Source organism: Melozone crissalis, unplaced genomic scaffold (genome assembly GCF_028551555.1).
Source record: "Melozone crissalis strain CALT ecotype California unplaced genomic scaffold, PUWL_Pcris_2 ptg000004l_1, whole genome shotgun sequence".
Taxonomy (NCBI): Eukaryota; Metazoa; Chordata; class Aves; order Passeriformes; family Passerellidae; genus Melozone; species Melozone crissalis.
Window position 1 is genome coordinate 33,069,129 of NW_026535782.1, and position 22,630 is coordinate 33,091,758.

At 38.5% G+C, this 22,630-nt stretch overlaps 2 protein-coding genes across 2 annotated transcripts in view; both read left to right on the top strand.

Annotated features, from left to right (window-relative positions):
- Positions 1-911, top strand: part of LRRIQ1 (leucine rich repeats and IQ motif containing 1) — a 114,210-nt gene extending 113,299 nt beyond the window's left edge. The window contains exon 27 of the mRNA XM_054278999.1: positions 872-911. Coding sequence (XP_054134974.1) covers positions 872-885 — 14 coding nt within the window. The 3' untranslated portion in view covers positions 886-911. The remainder of the gene's footprint in view (positions 1-871) is intronic.
- Positions 912-1,539: 628 nt separating this feature from the next.
- On the top strand, positions 1,540-19,499 carry ALX1 (ALX homeobox 1). Its single transcript, XM_054278555.1, has 4 exons — positions 1,540-1,771; positions 4,168-4,472; positions 8,048-8,176; positions 19,179-19,499. Exons 1-4 carry the CDS (start codon positions 1,540-1,542, stop codon positions 19,497-19,499), a joined length of 987 nt encoding a protein of 328 aa, XP_054134530.1.
- The last annotated feature ends 3,131 nt before the right edge of the window (positions 19,500-22,630 follow it).

Genomic DNA, 22,630 nt, shown 5'->3' on the forward strand with positions numbered 1-22,630 from the left:
CAGTGGTGGCTGAAGAAAACACCCCCCTACCCTTTTCTCCGGGAAAATACCAGGTTAGAGACCAGCTGAAGAAGCAAGGGAAGCTGCCTGCCGGGAGATACGCTGGACCCGAATTGGCCTTCCCTTCACCTTTGACTGGGTTCACAGGAAAGGTCTCTAAGCTGCTCCGCAGCCCCGGCCGGCCAGTGCTGCCCCGGCGCTTCAGCCGCTCATTAAAGCCTCCCTGCTTCTCCCTCCCCGCCCCAGCGGGGGAAGGGCCCTCCGAACTGGGTTCTGAAACAGCCTCCGTAGAAAAGACAAGCGCGGGCCCACCATGCTGAAATCCTCCTCTGGAGTGATTGTAATCTCGGGTTTACTTTACTTCACAGAATGCTCCTTTCCCGAGGAAGCACGGAGGATCTTTTCCGTAATTCGTGCCTCTTCGAAATAGTCCGCTATCTCTCTCGCCTGTGTTTTAAATCTTATCAATGTGCGAAAAGACCAAGGAATTCAACACTTCGAAGCTCACACATCGGGTGGAAACCACCCGCTTTCCCAATATCCATAGGAATGCATGCATATATGGCTCATTTCGTTTTCTTTTTATTACCTAAGACTTGAATAAATACTTTCATTTAGAAACAGTATTGTTTTTTAATGATAACATTTCAGGAGATTTAAAATAAAGGTCGGTTTTAACCACTTTTCACAGACGCATACACACCTCCAACCCCAAACACACACACAGAGACAGACAGATCTGTTTCATAGCAGACAAATTCTCTTTTAGGCCAGTTTTCTGTTGTGAGAGAGTTCTAGCTTTAAGTTTCTCTAGTTTACATTTCCTCTACACAAACAACTGCCTACAACATTTCTTTCTGTTTAACTCTAGGACAAAACTTCTGAGCTGTTTAATAAAGAAGGAACACCGGTTCTTAATTTTACAGCTTCAGAGAACAGGACTACAGCTACCGACGTATCAGTCAAAGCGATTAAAGAAGATCCTTTACTTAAGGGTATGTGCCCCTGAAATTACCTCGCTCTAAGCCTCTCAGAGAGCTGGGAGGAGAGGGAGGGAAGCGAGGGATTACTCTTTCCAGGATCCCTGGAGAAATGAGAATAGGTTGCCGAGGGGAAATGTCCTTTTTATTTGTCCTCCCTCCCCTCCCTCCCTCCCTCCCTTTCGCCCCTCACCCTCCCCGAATGCTTGTGTGTGTGTCTGTCTGAAACAGATCTGTCTGTGGAAAATGGGCCTGGAACTCCCTCCTGTGTTGGGATTAGGTCTTGGGGACCTGGGGTGGAGTTAGACTGCTTGCTTATTTTCATATTCATTAGAAATGGGAGGTTGCACAAGAAGTCGTGCTGCGCTTCAAGATATAAGAGCAACTTCGGGTTCCCCTTTCAAGACAAGACAAATCAAAGGCTCAGAGGCAAAAGAGCTCTCTAAGCGCTGAACGCCTCTTCCTCCCTCCCTCCTTCCTTCCCTCCCATCCACTCACTCTCCCTCCCTTGCTCACAGTCCAGTCTCTGTCTAGGGAAGAGGCTCTCAAGCAGCCTTAGATGATTATGGATTTTCTGAGCGAGAAGTTTGCCCTGAAGAGCCAGCCGAGCAAGAACAGTGACTTTTATATGGGAGCAGGAGGCAGTTTGGAGCACGTTATGGAAACTTTGGACAATGAGTCCTTTTATAGCAAAACGTCAGGCAGCAAATGCGTACAGGCCTTCAACCCTCTGCAAAGAGCTGAGCATCATGTGAGGCTGGAGAGGACATCGCCCTGCCAGGACACGAACGGTGAGTCGTCATCCCAGAGTTATTCCCCCTCCTGCAGATGTACGGGGGAGGGCAGGGATTCTCCCGCCCAGGGAGACCAAAGGCAGCTGTGCAGCCCTCGGATGTGGGCAGGCGAGGGCTGTCAGGTCGTGGTGAAATAACAGTAACAGTAACAATACTGCTGTTATAATAGAACTATCTCTACTAAAAAGAAAAAAAAAAATTCGGGGAGAAGGCAAAGGGCTGCTTTGAAGAGCTCTTTTCCTTTCGGTGCAGCTTTTCAGCTGCTGCCTTCACCCCCGGCCCCGGCCCGGGTCTCCCGGCTGGCCGAGAGCGGAGCTCCCCCTCCGGGCTCGCCGGCGCAGCCCGCCCGTGGCCGGGGCAGCCGCCCGGGGGCGGACGGGCCGGCGGGTCCCGGAGGGGCTGCAGGACACGGCCGGGTCCCGGAGGGGCTGCAGGACACGGCCGGGTCCCGGAGGGTGCTGCAGGACACGGCCGGGTCCCGGAGGGGCTGCAGGACACGGCCGGGTCCCGGAGGGTGCTGCAGGACACGGCCGGGTCCCGGAGGGGCTGCAGGACACGGCCGGGTCCCGGAGGGGGCTGCGGGACACGGCCGGGTCCCGGCACTTTCCGGCACACCTTGGGCACCCCCTCTGGTCTCCCTCCGGCCCTCCCCGGCACTCCCGGCCCCGCTGCGAGCCGCGGCGCTTTCCCCCAGCAAAGTCCCGGGAAAAGCATCGCCGGCGTCGGAGGGAGCCCGGACACGGCCGGCTCTGCGGTGCCGGTCCGGGCAGGGAACGGGAGGCAGCCTGGTCATCTCTGCTGCCCTCAAATACCGTCCTGCGTCGGCAGCGGGGCTCGCTGCAGCGTTACCAATCGATATGGGACGGTGATTTTCCCGAAAACCCCGTCGGTCCCCGAAAACCCCGAACAATAGTGTTGAACATTTTATCAAGTATTAAATTTTTCTAGCTTATAAGCAAGGAGAATGAGGAATATTTTATTTTTAAAGCATTTAAAATCTTCTTCATTATTTTCTTCATATTATAGCGATTTTCATCCAACGTGATGAAAATCGCTATAGAAAAAAAATTTAAAAACTAATTTCCTAGAAAAATTGGAAAACATGGGTAAGATCAGCTGCAGTAAGACTAACAATATGATATGCTTTTCGACTTCATATAGTCATTGAAGTATATATTTTTGTAACTTTTTTGAGAAAGTTCTTTTATTTTTACGAAAAAAATGGTGAGACATTGATAGATTTCTTCAAGTGTAATTTAAAAAACAAAAACCTATAGGAAATTGATTTATACATTGAAGTTTTTCTTAATTACCTAATTTATTGTGTACCTCGAGGGCTTTGGGGCATTTCCTATCTATGTATGTGTTGATGGTAAGTATCTGAAAATTGTGTTTCATTGCAATCAGCTCGAATTGAAAGAAAAGAAATTACTGAGAACGTGAGACAATCTGAAAGCACGCTTATTATGTTACATAGCATCGTTGTTATTTTTAATTTCTACAGAGTTTGAATCTTTTTTTCCACCTTTTTCTTAGAAAAAAAATTTTGTTTGAATTCTTTAACTTATCTCATTACTTTTCCAGTGATGTGTGATAAGTAAAAATATTGAAAAGTAGGAAATGTTTTCATTTCTTATTAAGAAGCTACTGTGGAATATTTCTTATCTCTACCACTCAAGTTTTACATAAATTCAAATAGTTCCTCTGATCCTTTCACAAATTATATGAAACTATCTCTTTTAATGAGTTAACATTTTGCAGAAATGCCCTGTATTTTGTAACCATAACAAACCTCATTGGAAATAATTCCACTTCACAAATGCAAAAAAAGGCATATGGAATTTATTGAATTTTAAAAGCGAATTTAATTTTTGGTTTCATTTGCTTCCTAATTTGTCAGTTTACAACTATTAAGCTTACTTCACTGTTAGTTTGTATTTTCATAGAAATAGAGGTTTTTTTACATTTGCTTCCAAATTTAAAGGCACATTTGTCAATAGCTTTGTGTCTCTATTATGAAAATCTGTTTTGGGCTAAGATTCCTTATCTGTACAACTCTAGCTGAGGCTGATTTCATGCATTGTTAACTACTTTAGCAGCAGTAGTGGTAGGGTGAAAATATCCAAGTCTCTTGCACCAGTCTCCTTACTCTGTAAGTTTCCAGATGATATTTTCAGATATCATTCTCAGTTAAAATTTAACATGACTTAGCACTTTTATTCTATCTGTAGTTAATATTACAAATTCCTCTTCAACGATCTCATAAAGAAATAACAGTGCCACGATGGAATCTGGTTCCTTGTGAAACTGTTTTATATGAACTCCTGAATCTAAACACCTCTCCTTCCCCCTTGATCCTTTATTAACCAGCTGTTAACCCACCTTGCATGCAGTGAACTACGGGATTACTAAAGTGGAAGGACAGCCTCTTCACACAGAGCTGAGCAGGCCCATGGACAATTGCAACAATCTCAGGATGTCTCCAGTGAAAGGGCTGCAGGAGAAGGGGGACCTGGACGAACTTGGTGATAAGTGTGACAGCAATGTCTCCAGCAGTAAGAAGAGGAGACACAGAACAACTTTCACCAGTTTGCAGCTGGAGGAACTGGAGAAAGTATTCCAGAAAACTCACTACCCCGATGTCTATGTGAGAGAACAGCTAGCTCTGAGAACAGAGCTCACTGAGGCCAGAGTCCAGGTAGGACCATGTTTCAGCCTTCCTATGACAGATTGTGCATTGTAGGAATGAGTAAATTACACTCTCGGGGATTGTACAAAACCCTATAAAGCTAAAGTAAACAGCTCGTTTTGCCTCATTTCTTTATGGACACGAGCTGTTAGGCTGTAGTGCTAAAATAACTTGTTATTTTTTTAAATAGCTTGTGTTGCAGTTCTGAACACTTGTTTAAAGGACGAGAAAACAACATCAATAGTAAAACTGTCTTGATCTCTTGTAGAATTCCAGGCAGTGAAAACATAAGTTGTTATGTGTAAAGATCCCACTAAAGACTTGTTGCATGTAGTTCAGACTGATGACAGTGCAGAACTCACATGCAGAGGATTCTGTGTGTATCATGGCATGAAAATCACAGTCTAAAAAGTAACCAAATTCCTTGTTTCTATCCAAAGACTGTGCAGTGAAACTGTGCATACATAAATGTATATAATTATCTATTTATATATCTATATACTTTACATAGGGGTGTGTGTGTGTGAGTTTTGTGCCTGTATAAAACAAGAACATAATCAATTCTTCTTGTCTGTATGGAATGATCTTAGAAATCACAAAATTAGGAGGTACAATTTCTGGTTTTTAAATTTCCATAACTTATTAATAATGTTACTCTAGTTTTTGTAACAAAACATACTGGTGATCGCTTAGTACATTATTTGAATATTGTAACTGCGTACTAATGTGATTCATTCAGTATGTGCTCATAGAGCAATCTCAATAATATTTATGACTTTTGATGTGCAATGGTGAGAAAAAATGCTAAATATCCAGGAAATACATCCTTTCCCTTGTTTAGAGGTCTTCTGTTAGAAAAGGGTGGGAGCCACATTTTGCAAGCTTATCTTCATTTTAGATATCTTTCCTGTTCTGGTAATAATCATTATTTCAATTTAGAGAATAACAGTTCTGTTGATTCTTACAGACTGGGATTAATTTTTTTAATTTAGTGACTTGAATATGATAACAACTTCACAACTTGTAATTAAACGCATACTCACACATGCATGTAGAGAAATAGACAGCAGTGCACATGCATGCAAAGTGAAATGAAATCAGAAACACTTTCAGAAAAAGTCAGCTAATTAATTTTATAAAGAAGTGTTCTTTTCATGTCTATTCAAGCAGGCATCACATTTGCTGTTGTCATCAGAAAATAGAGTCCAAAACTGTGTGTTCAGTTACATCGATGTGATATCAGCAATGCCAATGGAATTTGGTTCAGTGGCTTTTAACTCTTTAGGCTCTGCACAATTCCTTTCCTGAATTTGGTACAGCTTTCCAAGTATCACTTTGATTCACTGGGATTTAGTCTTGACTTAAAAAAAAGAAGGTAGCATAATGTTAAAACACCATTCTAACAAGTGTATAATTCTGGAATACGAAGAACTACTACAAGAACAAATTAATAGTGAGAATAAGGAGGGGAAAATTGAACTAAAGTGTGTCATCTGACTTTTTTATCACATTTTTTTCCTAAGATTTAGAGGCTTCACATGGTAAAAGTATTAAAAAGAAGATAGTAAATGAAAAATGTATGTCTATATCAGACTCTCACAGTGTATTTATTTCTATTTTATTTAAACATGTTCTTACCTTTCTTAAAAGATAACTGATCTTTGCATTCTTATATGGTTAATATGGAAGGACATGTTGATCATTTCTGTCCAGAGTAGCAAGAGTATTCCATCACAAGATTAAGCAATTTGCAAGGCCTTACGTCATTAAAGGCAAGCATCTGGCAATTCAAGGATAACAAGCAGCAGATTTCTACATTGCTTTGTGGAGGCAAATGGTTACTCTATCTCTGCCAAGAGTAAGTTTCTAGTAAAGTGGTGTAAACAGAAACATTTTGGGGGATTGTCAAAGAAAAAAAAAAGTGCTTTTTCTCATTTACTTCTATGAATTCAAGCAAATTGTTTGATTTAGCGTAGCAGAGTGATCAGCTGGATACCTTACCCACAGTTCCCTTCACCACCATTTCATCAACATCCAATTTAATATTTGTCCTGCACACATGCAGAGAGAACCAACCTGAACCTAATTTATCTAAGTTGTTCTCTTTCCTGCTGCATGTCAGTCCAGTAATTGGTACCCATTTTAAGAAGATTGTCAAGGTCTTTATTCAAGGAAAGAACTTCATGACTAAATTTCCTTATCGCGTCCTTGATGCCTCTGTGGAGACAGGAGGTTTTTTTTGCCTTCCCTTTTCTTTTTGCTGAAGCTCAGGCATCATAAATAACACATATTTACCACCAAGGCTCCTAAAAATATATACTCAGGAGTTATATGCATGAGCTTTGCTTTGATTGCTGAATCTTTTAAAAGATTTGCATTTGCCACAAGTTCTTAGGAATCAAAATGAGTAAAATTATGCCCTGGTTGCTTAAGAGTAGTATCAAATGACAGTTGAGTTCCCCAAAGATCAATGCAAGAATGGAATCATAAACCAAACAGTTTTGTTTTAAATATCCCACAATATGGAATCAGAAAATGTCCCTCAAAACACAGGAAGTATCTATAAATAAAGCATCATTCATGTATGTATATATCAAAATTAATTAATGGTCAATTTAGCTGGATGACTAACCAACGCCATTGTTTCCTTTAAAATAATAATGATTCAGTTAAAAGTGTGTTAAAGTTAAAAAAGTCTCAGTGAGCTTGCTTACCCAGAACAATAATGACTAGTTGGATATTATTCTTATACAGTGTTACTTTTCTTAGCAATCCCCTTTATTCATCAGGATAGCCTAACCAGTCCAAAATAAACTGTCTGAAAGACAAGAATAAATTATTAAGACTATGGGACAATGACAGTTATCAGTAACAGAAAGAAATTGTCATATAATGGGTTTTTGATATAGTACTTGACAGAACAAATATTACAGAACAGGCCAAGGAGTATAAACAAATTTAAGCATAAAATCTAAATTATTCTATAGTTGAAAGTGCAATTCTTTTGTCTTCCATTATAAGTAACAGATATCACCTAACACCAAAGTGGAAAAAAATTCACAATAGTTCAAAAACTGTCTGTGACATGGTGACTATTATTTTCCTGGCCTTTTAGCCTTCCTTATAGGAACTTTTCCTGCTGTGCAGACTACTTTCCTTGTGCCAATTTTTCCTGCCTTTTTATTTCTGCACTTGATAAAGGTCATGGACACCTCTAGGAGGCAGATTATGGATAGTTATAGCAAGTCAGTGGGCATGGGAATTTAAGGGAACGTTTCTTTACTTGCTACAGACTGATCTTTCTCAGGTTGTCTTTGTTTTTGTTTGTTTGCTTTGTTTGTTGGTTTGTTTTGAGGAATATAAATGAAACAATATGTATATTTAAAATAGCCAGCCATAAGTTAAGCAGGTGTGACATTTACAAGACTGAAACAGTGAAAAATTAATTTCCAGGTGGAGAACTTATCTTTTTTAGATAAACAGAAATTTTCAAAGCCTCTGTCCAAAATCTCTTATTTTCCTAAAACCCTTTGCTCAGTATATAATTTAGTTTACCCTGATGACTCTTTCCTTATATACTCTAGGTTTGGTTCCAGAATCGAAGAGCAAAATGGAGAAAAAGAGAACGCTATGGTCAGATCCAGCAAGCCAAGAGCCACTTTGCTGCCACCTATGACATATCTGTTCTTCCAAGGACTGACAGCTACCCTCAGGTATGGTAAAGATCAAGCAGTACTTTGGTTCTACATTTGGCAGCTGTCCTAACTACTCTGGTTTTGTATACTTTGCTAAGATGAAGTATAAACTATCTGATCTCTAGACAGCTTCCTTTTGATGTGTCAAACATGGACCATGTCCTTATAGACCTCAACAGCCCATTAAATAGAACAAGTGTCCTACTAGCATGAAATTATTATATAGTCATACGGAATCAGAACTGAATATATATCACTGGGAGAGAGAGGCAGAGGGACAGGACAAATCTCTCATACCATTGGAGTTGGTTGAATTTGGGGTTTTTTGTCTTTTTCAGTTCCCTGTTAGTAAATAATAAGGTATACTGCATAATGAAGTAATAATCTTCTGTCTCAGTTCTCCACTCCTTTGATTTACTCTTTGCCTCACTCTGCTTTTGTTTGTCTCCTCGCTTGTTTTAGCACATTGAATATCTATTTTAGAGCCATTTTTTTTTCATGTCTCTGGCTACACATTGCTTTTACCACATAATTAATTAAAAAAAGCCCCATGCAAAGCAAAAAACTCTTGCATGGCTCCCTTCCACTACTGGTGTTTTGGTGCTGTTCAGCTTCATTAGGTAGCGGGGTCTCTGCCAACCTTAAAAAAAAAATACTCATATTCTATGTGAGCTTGCTTTGGTCATGCTCTAAATTGGCTGAATGAGGAGTTCCTCAGGGTTGGGGCAGAGTGGCTGGAAATTGACTCAGCAGAGAAGGGCCTGGGGGTGGTGGTTGTCAGCAGCTGAACGTGAGCCAGCTGTGCCCACATGGCCAAGAAGGCCAATGGCATCCTGGCCTGGATCAGCAATGGTGTGGCCAGCAGGATGTGGGCAGGGATTGTGTCCCTGTACTTGGCACTGATGAGGTTGCACTTCAAATCCTGCGTCCTGTTCTGGGCCCTCACTATGAGAATGACATTGAGAGGCTGGAGAATGTTCAAAGAAGAGCAATGGAGCTGGGGAGAGGTCTGGAGCACAAGTCTTGTGAGGAGCAGCTGAGGGAGTTGGGCTTTTTTGCCTGGAGAAAAGGAGTTGCAGGGGAGACCTTATCACTCTCTACAACTGCATGAAATGAGATTGTAGCAAGATGGGCCTTGGTCTCCTCTCCCAGAGAACAAGTGACAGGTTAAGAGGAAATAAGCTGAGCTGGGGGAGGTTTGGGTCAGACATCAGCAAGAATTTTTTCACTGAAATGGTGGTAAGCGCTGGAGTGGTGGAGTCACCATCCCTGGAAGTATTCAAGAATTGACTGGAAATGACAATTAGTGCTATGCTTTAGTTGGCATGGCAGTGTTTGCTGAAGTGTTGGACCTGATGATCTTGGAGGTCTTTTCCAACCTTAGTGATTCTATCATTCTATGAATGTGATTAGCTATGAACCACGGGTCTTTGGCTCATGTGCCATCTACTCAGTTTCATGTGCTTTACCTCTGAAGAGGTTACATATTACTAGGCTTGGTGCCTGGGCCAGAGCTGCCCTGTGCTCCAGCAGCTCAGAACATGGACACAACCATTTCAGCTGTTGTGGCACTTGTAAGTCATCTGGTTTTATTTTAACATGTAGCAGGGCAATAACCCAAATTACATTAGCAACCACTGCATGACTCTATGTTTAGGTAAGTGGACACAATCTTCGGTAGCCCCGGGTAGACTCACAAAGCTATAGATTTGCATTGACTCACAGATCTCATTTAAGGTGGTCAACTCTCCTTTCAAGGTCTTTCTGACTTACCTATAGCATCACAGCAAGTGATACAATGAACAGTGCTGAAGCTTTGGGATTTCTAGACTAAAATTGTGTCTGCCAGCTTATTTTGTATTTTTAGTAGGATTCCATCTACATCTAAAATGATTGTCCTAAAATTAATGTTTTTCAACAATCCCACATTTTTAAACTATATGATAATATGATCTATAAAATTCTAACCCAATAAAAGATCTATTCTGTACTTTCAGATTGTTAAAAAGATTAATTCTCTGCATTTCTGTTTATATTTTTTGTCAAAAAAATCTGCTAGGCAGATGACACAACTAAGCTTAAGCCTGACAAATATTTCCATCACTAATTAATAAATTCTTAAAAACAGAAGATTGAAATGCAGATGCTTGTTCCATCATCTTAAATCAAGCATCTCTAGTGTGTAGAAATACAAAACGTGAATATTCACAAGCACAAATGCCACATGCTCACCTACATGCACAGACTAACAGAGTGCAGGTAAATAGAGAGGCACAAAAGTGTAATTGGTCTGGTCACCTGCATGAGAATGCTGCCTGGTGCTGTTCTGCTGTTCTTGCTGTTCAAGAAGAAGGAGCTGAAGGAAGGTGTGAGCGCACTTTGGCTGTTTCAGCTGAAGGCTTGCATGCCTAGCTTGGCTACGTGTTAAAAACAAGGTAGTCCTCTCCTCAGAGAAAAATTTGGCTACTTTTCTGTATATGAGTAGGTATCCAGGCAATTACCACAGAGCATTTAATAAAAATTCATAGTCTTGCTAACCACGTGGTAGTTCTTAGTTTTCACATTCTGAAATCCTGTTCTTCAGTAAAACCACATCTCTATGATACATATAACATTTCCAGTGAGAGTGACTGAGGCAATGAAAATCTGTTTTAAAAACATGACTACTGACATAATTGCATTCAAATCTTTTGAACTAGATGTCCATTATTAAGCGCTTCACTTATGGAAAATAAATATACAGCTCCTGACTTGCAATAAATTCATCAATCTCACAACTCAGGCAGAAAAGGTATATGAAATGGTTTCATTTTAATGCTATAAATTGATTTCCCCCAAAAAATCCTTTATTTCATTGTAGTTAATGTAAGAGAAGAAAACAAATATCCTTTTTCCCTTTACTTTTGTTCCCATATCACCACCACCACAGGCACTCTTGTGACAATGAAATAAGCAAATATTAGACAAGCTTTGCCATACTTTTAAATAAATAAATTTTAAATGTACTTTTAAATAAGTTTTTTTTTTTCTTGTGGATTGTGGAACACAGATCACTAGAGTTTGTTTAAGAAACAACATGGAGAAAAGCAGACTCCCTGTTGCTGGAAGAAAATATAGGTTGAATGTTGAAAAAGGGTGAAATCAAGCTGAGAAGTTTACAGCTTTATGGCAGAAAGAGCAGGAACAAATATGAATTTCTGGTGTGCATTATAAGGATTTGCAGCCCGTGGATTTTTCTGGTTTGAGTCCAGCCATGGATATGTTGAGAAAACACATTCCAGCAGGAGCTTCAGTCTCTTGCAGTCGACAGAGGGTGTTGTGGAGACTTCTGCTTAGTCTCTTCACCAATTATTTTCATCAAATGGAAATTAAGAACATCATGCTGCTATGCATTGTGTGACTTCATAAACCTGAAACGTTTCTCTTGTAAGAAAATGAATCTTTCAACTCATTTCAGACAGAAGCTTGGCTCTGAATAAGAAAAGGGTTGAGGTTGGAAGTGACCTCTGAAGGTGATCTGGTCCAACACCTTTGTCTATAATCCAGTCTACTTTTGCTGTTAAATCCATGTCTTTATTTTCACAATAATAACAATTTAGATATTTTTTGGTAGATCATAATTCGTTGCTTTGCTCTTTCAGTCTAATTTCAATTATTTTTACAGTATTTTGACTTTAGATTTTTTGTTTGTTTGGTTGGTTTTTTTAATTGCTTGTCTGAGAAATTGAATATCTCCTGAATTGAACCTTCCAAGAAATTGAATATCTCCTAAACTGGCCAAATTCTGCCTACATATATCTTCCATTAATAATACTATCAAAACCTGGGTTACAGAGAAGGGCCGTTTGTACAATATTCTAGAAAAATCATCTGTTATTTAGATTTTGTTTTTCAAAGCTCTAACAACATTATGCTGAAAATTAGATTTTTCTAGGAAAATTTTATGGACAGTGATTTTCTTTAATTTTAGTAAAAGTTTTCAGTTTCACTACTTTCAGTGTTTGAACTTCAATGTTTTAGTGCAGATACAACACATTGTGTTCTAAGTCATCTTAAGTGCACTCAGGAAAACACATATCCTAGACATTTTTAGCTTAACTAGCAATATCCTATTGCTATGAAAGTGAAGATGGAACATCATAAAAGCAGTGGGGAAATGAATGCAGATTCCCTTCATGGGGAAGTTCACTTCACCAGAGTGAATGTTAGTAAACAGGCCTTACTTAATTTTGTCCCTTAAATACAGCGTAGAGTGTTATTAAATATGTCTCAGGATATCTGAGACACTGTTGAATTGTTGAGGAACAGGATTTAAAAGAAGGATCCGGCCTTCATTTTAGGCAGCCATGGTCAGATAAGTATTAGACATTTGTGTTTAGGAAACTTGACCAAAGGAACTTCTATGCCAGACATGGGTTCCCTTTACAGCTGTCAAAAACTCTGATCAATTAAAATTTTTATTCCTAAAATGTTAGGTGTAAAATAGGTAAGATGATCTGCCAACATTTTTTTTTATTTTGGTACCTGGTTCAGCTGCAGTCATTTGTAGTTATCTACACAGATGTATAAATATGTTGGAAGAGGAACAATAAAAAAGCCTCTTTAGCTTTGTTCTTCTCTTACCTTATTGGTCTTCATTTGACTCCCTCTGCCACCCTATGTTAGTGGGAAGGCTCCTGTTACAAAGGTATTTGATCTCATCAGATTTGATGATTACCTATGAGAACTAAAAAGAAAACCTGAGACAAAATTTCATTTTACCCCTCCTCCTCTATTTACACACACAAGAGCCTATTCTATTATCACAGCTATCCCTGTGTGAATCAAATTTATAAAGATGTTATCTTTATAAGTGCATCAGTATGTAAATGAACATTAACTTGAGGCATTGAAAAGCAGATAAAAAAGGTGAACATTTTCTCCCGTCTAGGCTCTTTCCTTTCTTTGCATTTTTCCTCCTTACTTGTTCTTTGAATCATGTTAATTTGTTGTAATTTTTCTTCTAAGTCCGTTTAAAAGGATTAATTTTGTCACACCTCTCTACTTTCCTTGTTAATACCACATGTAAAATGTTTGGGTATTTTTTAAATTTTCTTGAAAATGCAGGCAAGGCTTGGATAGGATAGAATTTAATTTTTTGTTTCAGTTGAAAAAGACCAATCTAGTGCAGGTCTAGGGAATCCTAAGACAATAAAAGCTTTTCAGAAGTATGGGAACAGGAATGATATAGAAGGTCTAAAAAGAAAGGAAACTGTTGAAATCTCATAAATAGAAGGAAGAGGCTGAAATTTACATTCCATCCACCATAATGATAAATCAAATGAATATGTTGAACAGCATGGCATCACGTGATGTGTTGGCAGTCAAAGAGTGTAGAAGTGGTATCAGCATACATGTGTTAAGTACTAAGTCCTTGGATCATCATTATCGTTTGCTCTAGCCTTGGTACATATGGCTAATCCTCATTAGCAATAATCAAAGTTACATGCTCCAATTAAATGTTCATATGGAATGTATTAACCGCCACATGTTATATGACTTAAAATTTCTTTTAACTGTAGCAGACACATAAATGACAGTTAATCACAATAGTTCATTAAGGCTATGGGGACACTGATTGAGCATGAGTAGATGTGGCAGACATCTCTGAGCTGGCTTCAAAGAGGTTTCATCACTCACTCATGCTGTCTGGCTGTAGCAGCGTGGGGCTGGGGCTGAGCCACCACCTGCGTGGTGTGTGTCTCACTGCATGTGTGCTCACTGCTGTGGCTGATCTTCCAACAAGAGGGGAGTGACACTTCCAATTTTTCTGGGTGGTGTCTGTTCCACACGAAGTAGCTTATGCACCACACTTTTATTTTTTCTGGGTAATAAACCACCACTGTATGTGGTCCTCTTCATAGTCTCAACATTCAGTTTGCTGCTCTGTGGGTTTTCTTTTGGTGAAACATGTATTTCTTTAAGTGTGAGTGACTTTACTGGGGCTTAATTACTTGGCAAATTCTTCTTTTTTTCCCCTAAGATACACAAAATTTTTAATAGTATTTTTCAAAATGTGAAATATTGTATTTAACTGTATCATTGAGTTGAAATATAATTAATCCATAGAATAAGTGGCCTCAAGATTGCAGTAGGGAGAATTTACAGTTTACAAAACATCCCATACAGGAATCAAAGCTTGATGACTTTTCAAATCCTACATTGTTTTGAAGCTTAGCAAACTTAAGTGTGGAATCTAATGGTCAGAGTTTTATTTTGTTCACCATGTGTAAGCCAAATGTGGACTGAAGGGGTCTATCACATACTTTAAATCTGTATCATTAAGCCTCTCACTATCATGTGCTAATTAGCATTTTATTTGTATCTGCAAATTGTGTCCTGCATCTCTCTCATACGTGAGCCCAATACAGTACAGGTGATCTTCACATGTGCACTTGTCCATCAGCTCCTACAAAATAGTCACAAATTAAACACCGAGAAGTTCTCTGTCTAGATATAAAAGTAAAAATACAATGAGAGTGGTGAAGCATTGGGACAAATTGCCCGTAGAAATTAATGAATCCCTGCAGCTGCAGAGACTCAAAACATGGCTGGATGGGGTTTGAGTAATCTTATCTCAATTTGAGAGTAGCTGCAAGCAAGGGTTTAGAAAAATCCCAGAGGCTCTTTTTTGGTTTAAATTATTCTGAGAATCTACAAATTTAGGAAGTACAGGCAAATTTCTACCTGTATTTTGGATGCTCTAAAGAGGCACCCAGAAAAAAAAAAAAGTGGAAATTTACAGACCAAATTAATTGTGGTGATGGACTAGGGATGACCAACAGATACAAGCTGTGAACTAGTAGTTTTGAGCAGTTTAACGTCTATTACATTTAATCTCCTGAAAGTAGCTTCTTGTGCTAGCACAGATTTGATATTTTTGGTAGTGTAAGGAGAGTAGTGACAAAAATTTAGCAAATCAGTCTGACATTCACACGTTTTCTATAATTACATAAATTCTTAACTCTTCATTTAGTGCAACTCTTGTTTTCCACAGAGGAAATGTGTAGTTTCTAATTACTAGAGTAATTATAATAACATTCAGCACGTATAACGTTTATTATGTAATACAATAATAACATCTCTTGATATCTAGAGATCTTAAAAGAAATTAGAATTTTGTTTCCAATGTGAAGCACTAAAAGGTGTGCACTCAAACAGAGATGGTCTCTAGTCTGGATAGGCAGGCGACTGAAATAACACGAGTCAAGAATTTGGTGAAGGGAGAGCCAAATCTCCCATTTGGTTCTCCCAAAGGCTAGGGCAGTGATAGCAAAACTCCCAGAAAAATTTGATATTTGAGTTTATGTGGTTTCTCCAGGGACTGCATAAAAAGGCTGAAGCTCAGGGAGCTTGAAAGTTTATCAGAAAAAAAGCAGTGACACCAAGTGGGATGACCAATTACCTCAGCTCTTTTTCCTCTGCAGTGTCTAACAGAAGGTCATGTGCCTAGGAAATTATATCATAACCATGTTAACAACTATAACTCTGCAGTTATGGTCTTGTCACAGCTATGAAATCCTACTTCTTTTTCGATCAGGAAGGGTGTGTGTGCATGTGTATGTGTGTATAAAACATACAGTAGGTAAATATATTGAAGGGCTCTGGTAATTTCATGGTAACCGCAAGAGCAAAGCTCAAGTTGTTTGTGATGTTAACAGAAACCAGAGATGTGCTGTATGTATGGCCTCATTCACAGTCTCTGAATTGCCTTTTATATAGTTCATGGATCACACAAGATTTTAAGAGGAAAAATATTTTCTTTAAATTCATGTACATAGTGTCGCTTTTCCTTCTAACATACCAGAAGAAGCTCTGATCATTTTGACTTATTGTGAAACATTACTGTATTTATTTTGAATACAGGAATACCTTCTGTGCCTAAATTTCACTACAAGATATTTATGTTGTAAATCCTTGTAAAGAAATGAACATTTAATACCAAATGTGAAGTCACTCAATCAACTAAAATGAATATAAAATTGATATAACTGAAAACATTGTTTTGGAAGGCATAACTGCCTCATGAGAGAAGATGTGAAGCTCCCCTAGAATCTTGTGGCATTCCTGAAGTTAAGTTTAATAATTTGAATTCCTTTCTCTAAGGAAGAAATCTAGTGTGCTCCTTTAAAAGTTTTAGAAATTAATAGCTTGTTCACATATTTCTTGAAAAAGACATTGGCACATTTTAGGATTTGCAGCTGAATTCTGTTCTCATTTACACCTGTGAACCTGAATTGAAAGAGATTTGCCTGGACTAAAAATATCAGGGAAATTGGTGGTACTAAACTTAGCTTACTGCACACCAAACTACTCAAAGTATGGAAAGAAAGAGTGATTTTGTGATTCCTCCAGACCACATTGGTTATTGGGCACTTTCTAACTGAGCCTCTGAACCTTTTGAAGATTTCCCATCATGACTCTATTAAAGGCAAACTTGTTCATGTTTGTATTTAAACTTTTTTTTTAAAATTCCTCCCCTAATTATATCTATGCTGCCTGGGTAGCATTTGGCACAGCATTTCTTTGAAAGAAATTTCAGTAAGTCAGATAAATAAGACTTTGTTGCATGTAAGTTAGCTTTGGAGATTATGAGCTCCTTCAGAAATAGCTCATGTATTAGACACTGCATAGGTTAACTAGTTTCTCCCTGGGGAAATTTGTCTGATTATAAGTCAAAACTGGCTCAGGTAGGTTAATGAAGGAGTAATAAGGCAGCTGGGAATTATGTCAAACTGTAGGGCGTCTCCCATGGGCTGATGTTTGAGTCTTCTGAAAAGTGATTATGAGAGGTGGTAACTGGAAAGTTCTGAAACTTCTTTTAGATTTCCTCATATAGACGTCAGGAGGTCCACAAGAAGGAAAATTCTTCCATATTCTTCCTCAGTGACCTTACTTCCTCCATTACCTCCCAGCAGATCACCTAAAATATGCAGGAGCAGAAGCCTGATGTGTGCCCAGCTGTGTGGGTGTGTGTGAAAAGGCACATCCATGAGTGCGTGTGGAACTATAACTGCATGCATGCACGTCTGAGTAAACAAGCTGAGCCGACCCAGAGTTTGGGGAGATGAGTTGCTGCCATGATTTTTCCCCAGGCTTTCAGAGGAAACCAAAATGGAGCATTTACTGGATTATGTTTTTGCTGCTGGAATTCCCAAGGAGTCCAGATTAGTTTGTCAGTTCCTGATGACCTTGCTAATATAACTGTTTTAAATAAGACTATTTCGTCCTTCCTATCTGCACTAGATCTCAGCTAGAGGAGTTCAGTGAACCATAATTTATCGCTTTAGCTTGTTGGTGGTTTGGTATGTGCTGTTGCAAAGTGATAGGACAATGGGAGAAAACACAACTCATCAGCCTTAGAAACATGTTTTCATTCTGTGTGTGCATATGTGTGTGTCTGTCATAATTCATTACTTCCTCTGACCTCTACTTTGACAGAAAAAAATCACTCAGCTAGAGAGATAACCTTTATATCTTAAAGTCAAAATTCCTTTGTCTGTGGATTTGGAATGTGAATGTAGAATTAAGTTTGAAGTGGGAATTCACTTTTCAGTGCTAACTGAAGAGTAATTGAGTTACTCCAACACATCACAGAGAACAAAGACACGTGGGCTCAATCACAGTGCATCAGGGCAAGGATACACTGAACAGACAACAGATTTTTAGAGTGAAGACAAATTTAGCAAAGGAAAACAAATAGGAAAGGATATAGTTACTGGCTGACAAGATCTGTATTGTGAATGGGGGCTAAAATGTCTTGCCTGATGTTATTTATACATTAAAAAAATCAGCATTCAGGAGAGGTATATAGGTAAAAGTGGAGAAGACATACAAAGTTGTAAATTGTATAATGTCATGTGTAAATGAGGAATGACCGAGGAAGATCGAGTATGTCAGAAATTATACCATATGCAAGTAGTACTTATAGAGAGAGAGCAGAGTTTGGAGAAACAGAAGGCCAGTTGCTGAGTGTGAAGCTTGATCAAATCAAAGTGAATAGAGCAGGAATGAAAGACCATGCAGTCTGAGATAACAATAAGAGCTGACTCATGTTAAAAATCTTTCTGCCTGTCCATCTAGTAACAAACAAGTGAAAAATACCTATCCATAAATACCATCTATGCATAGATGGTAGAAGGCCTGAGACTCAGAATGGAGCTTTAAGCAACTGCCAAGTATAGAAAGGATTATACATCAAGGCTTGAATACATGGTTGCTCCAGGCATTGATGGTAACCGCAAAGTTTGTGTCCTTGTCTGTCATACAATGTTTTCCAGGGATGCACAATGCACCTTGTTAAGGCTGAATGCTGAAACAGATATGCCCTTAAAGTATATTCTCACATGAAAAGTCATGAAAAGAAATTTTGTATCAAATCTATCTTTGAAACAAATTTAAAAAAAGGTCTTGAATGCATTATCAGTAATTTCTGTGTTTTAGGGTTTCATTTGTTTTAAAGTAATTACGCAAGGCTTCTCATTATTAAATTTTTTGAATACTTGTTGAGCTTTATCGCTTGAGAAATCCAAATTGGTTTGTTTTGTTCACCCTTTTCTGACTATTACAATGGGAATTCTAATGAGAAGAAGCATTTATGTTGAAAATATCTATGATCTTGTACACTCTTTTGACAAGTGTTTTCTGATGTCATTTGTGTGTTTCCATTAATTTTATTGACTGGCTGGGCTGATGGCATCCTGAGGTTCAACACTAGACACATACATGGAGCCACAGGACAAATGGATGACAAAATAAGGAACATGACTCATCAGCCCTTGCTCTTAAGTGAGCGATCTCATATTTTGTCTGATGTGATCTCTTCACACTACTTTCTGACATGATTGCAGAGTACTTGTTAAATACTTGTTACTTGTTTCAGAGGGGAACTAATTATATGTGAAGTAAAGCAAACCAAGCATTGCAGAAAACAAAAGATGAACTATCTGAGTTTTAATTGTGTTCATTTTATATGTTCCAGATTCAGAACAATCTGTGGGCAGGGAACGCGGCCAGTGGTTCTGTGGTTACCTCCTGCATGCTGCCACGAGATACATCCTCCTGTATGACACCTTACTCCCATTCACCCCGGACAGATTCTGGCTACACAGGCTTTTCAAACCACCAGAATCAATTTAGCCACATGCCCCTCAATAATTTTTTCACTGACTCGTTGCTTTCTGGGGCAACCAATGGACATGCTTTTGAAACCAAACCAGAGTTTGAAAGGAGGTCCTCCAGTATTGCAGTTCTACGGATGAAAGCCAAAGAGCATGCTGCCAATATTTCTTGGGCCATGTAATATAGCAGTACCCTCTCTCAATTTTTTTTTTAAAGCAAACTAAAACCATTTTTATTTCCCATATTTAAAGGGAACAACAATAAGCTGCTGTGTGTGGAATGCTAGAAATCACAATATACACGATGTCTGCTTTAAGAAATGCAATATAATATTTAACAATAAACCAAGAATAAACCAAATAGATTTACCATGCATCAAGCTCAACAAGCTCTCTTTGTTTTGCTTTTTATATATGTTTTGTTGTACCAGTTGATGAAATATGATTATAGAACATGAAAAAAAATAAAACTACTAAGCAAATGTGTCTACTCCATGGTTTTTAGCAGTCCTGTATAAAAAATTCATGCTTTACAAATGAATACTTCATAAAGGAACAACTTAGTAAAGGAAAATAAATTTATTATATTGAACCCATGATGTAAATCTCTAAGCACACCATGCAAAGAGGGAAATATATGACCACTCATGTTGTAGGTAGAATTTGTAGACTGAGTTCTCTCAGCACTGTGCTGCTGCTCTAAGCCAGCTCTGCTGTTTTGCTAAATGCATGCTGAGCTTGTTGAATTTATATCAATGAACAACTAATGTAAAAAGAATATAAGGTACTACTTTATCTTATGGACCTGAGTGTATTTCTATTAAAGATAGTGAGATATTTTTTGGTCACATATAACGCTAAAAGTAGGATCACAGTGCTTAACAGAGTTTTAAAAGATAAGCACAGACTGTGTGTCAACTAGTAAATTTAAATTAAATCTTAAAGGTTATAGATAGGGTGTCATGAAGCTTGGGTGACTAATAGACAGCATGGAATAGTACTCCTACACTTTTAACAGAATTCAGATTAGGGAAAAACAACAAACAACACAACACTGGGGTCTTATTTCCAGTACAGTCCATTTACTGGGTTTTGCTACTCTATGGACAAATTGGAACAAAAAAGTCCAACAAGGCTCATCAGTTTCAGTTTGGATCTGATCCTAAGATGATAGAGTAATGTAATTTTAGTTTTAATTACATTTTGTTGAAACTTTGCTTATATGCTTTCCAGAGTGTAAGACTAATTTGCTACTTTTAAAGTATATGGGAAAAATCTTTTTGACTGCAATGGCAGCAGGACTTGGCTCTCAGCTCCCAGCCTATCACAAAGGAATTAAAATGTCAGCAGACTTTCTGACATTTCTGGTGGAAAAAAAATAGAGGAGAAGAAAAATACTTTACATCTGGAGAATTGATATCTGCTTTGATTTACTTCTCCTCCCTTTCCCCTGTCACATTCCAAGCTCCTTCAGATGAGTGAAATGTCAGCCCCTTTGAAAGCAACAGTCAGTCTCTCAGGTTCATAAAGGCAAAGTAAATTAATTGAAATAAAGAAGGACTTGCATGGCTGTGATTAGAACAGGATACAACTCTCGGGGCACCCCCTGCTCATTCTTGCCTTTCTCTCTGGCCATTAGTTAGGAACAGAGGGTGCATGGGGGAAGACGGGAAGATCAGGAAGCAGATTTCACCACAGCAACTGCAGAACTACCAGTCCTCACAAAAACAAACACACAGGAATCCCCAGATTTTCTCTTCTCCCACTCATGGGGGCTAAACTTGAAACAAAAATAGGAGATGGACTCATTCTGTAGTCTTTCAAGAATAAACAAACTTGACTTTGAAACCATCAGGATCAACTAAAAATGGGATTTTTACAGCAGAGTCTTACACAGCTGAAAGGAAGGTTGTCCTATTTTCCACTAGTAATAAACTCAGATTTTAACACATACATATACTCCAATTTGTGGTTTCCTGATTCGATTCTCCTTCTAAAAATTAGCTTCTACTTTGACCCGAGGAGCTGGAAAAGAGTATTCTGGCTAGAAGTTATCTTTTCCATTTTTTATGGTCTGTTTACAGAGCAGTAAACTAGAATTATGTTTTAAAGAAAAAAAAAAAAGAATTTTATTGGTACAGGTAGAAGTATTCATTTTCTATAGACACTTTTGCAACATGCAGAAGGATGAAAGTGCTGGAAATACAATGGAGTTTTCAGCAAACTGTTTTCAAGTTTTTTTTGTTGTTTTTTTTTTTTTTTTCCTTTGGTTAAATTTTATTCAGTTTCCACAAAATTTCTTTTAAGGTATAATATTTAGAGCATGCCAAAGTGATTTCCAGAACTTTTTGTTAGGGTTTCATTCATGGACAAAGAAGGAAAAGTTTAGCTGGCAATCTCTGATCCATTTTTGTTGTTGCCTCTTTCAAGTTACTTATTTATTTTCATAGCAGAATTTGCTATTGTTTTCTTCTGAAATCCCCCCAAAATAATTTGTACAAGTTTTTTTTAATGTCAGGAGTAAAATGCAACAATTCCTAGGAATTCATTGCAATTGCAGATTTATTACAGAATTAATATCCTTTTTCAAAATATTACAACAATTTTAGGTGCTTTTTGCTTCCAAAATCAAAGGAGAAAATAAAAGACCATGTCATCTTCCTGCTGATTTTAATTAAGTGGAAGGGATGCAATTCTAATTAATTCTTCACCCTCAAATCTAGCAATGGAAATTTTTTGTTCCTTGTTGCTAGCATAACTTTATACATTAAATAAATAGGTATTCAACCCCTCATTAAACCTGAGGTGTGATAAGTTGCAGGCCTGCATTAAGCTTGTCATGCTCTTGCATCAGCCTCGTCTCGAAGAATGAATGATAGCCTGTTGGTCGCAGCGTTTCATTTAGCTAATGAAAAAGTATCTTCGTGTTAGATGTCAAGTACTACAACAGGGTCACATTCTGCCAGTTTTATTTAGTAGGGCTTTACTCTGTGAGTAGTGGCATTGATGGGAGTGGGACTACTCACATAGGCCAAATTGTGAATCACTTGTAAATGTTTATTCACAATGGCCCCATTCATGCAAAAAAAAAGCCTCTCAGCACAACATGAGTAATCGGTTCATAATCAGGCCCAGCTTAAGGTACTACTCAGCTCTACTAAGGATGGCAGGATCTGGCCCATGCTGGCTGAAGGCCAGACTCAGATTTTTAACCAAGATGAGTAGCTCCTTATGCCACAAATAGTGCAAAGAGACCCAACAGGGCTATTTGTAGTGTTCTCTTTTTCGAAGAAAATTCTAGGAAAGAGACATT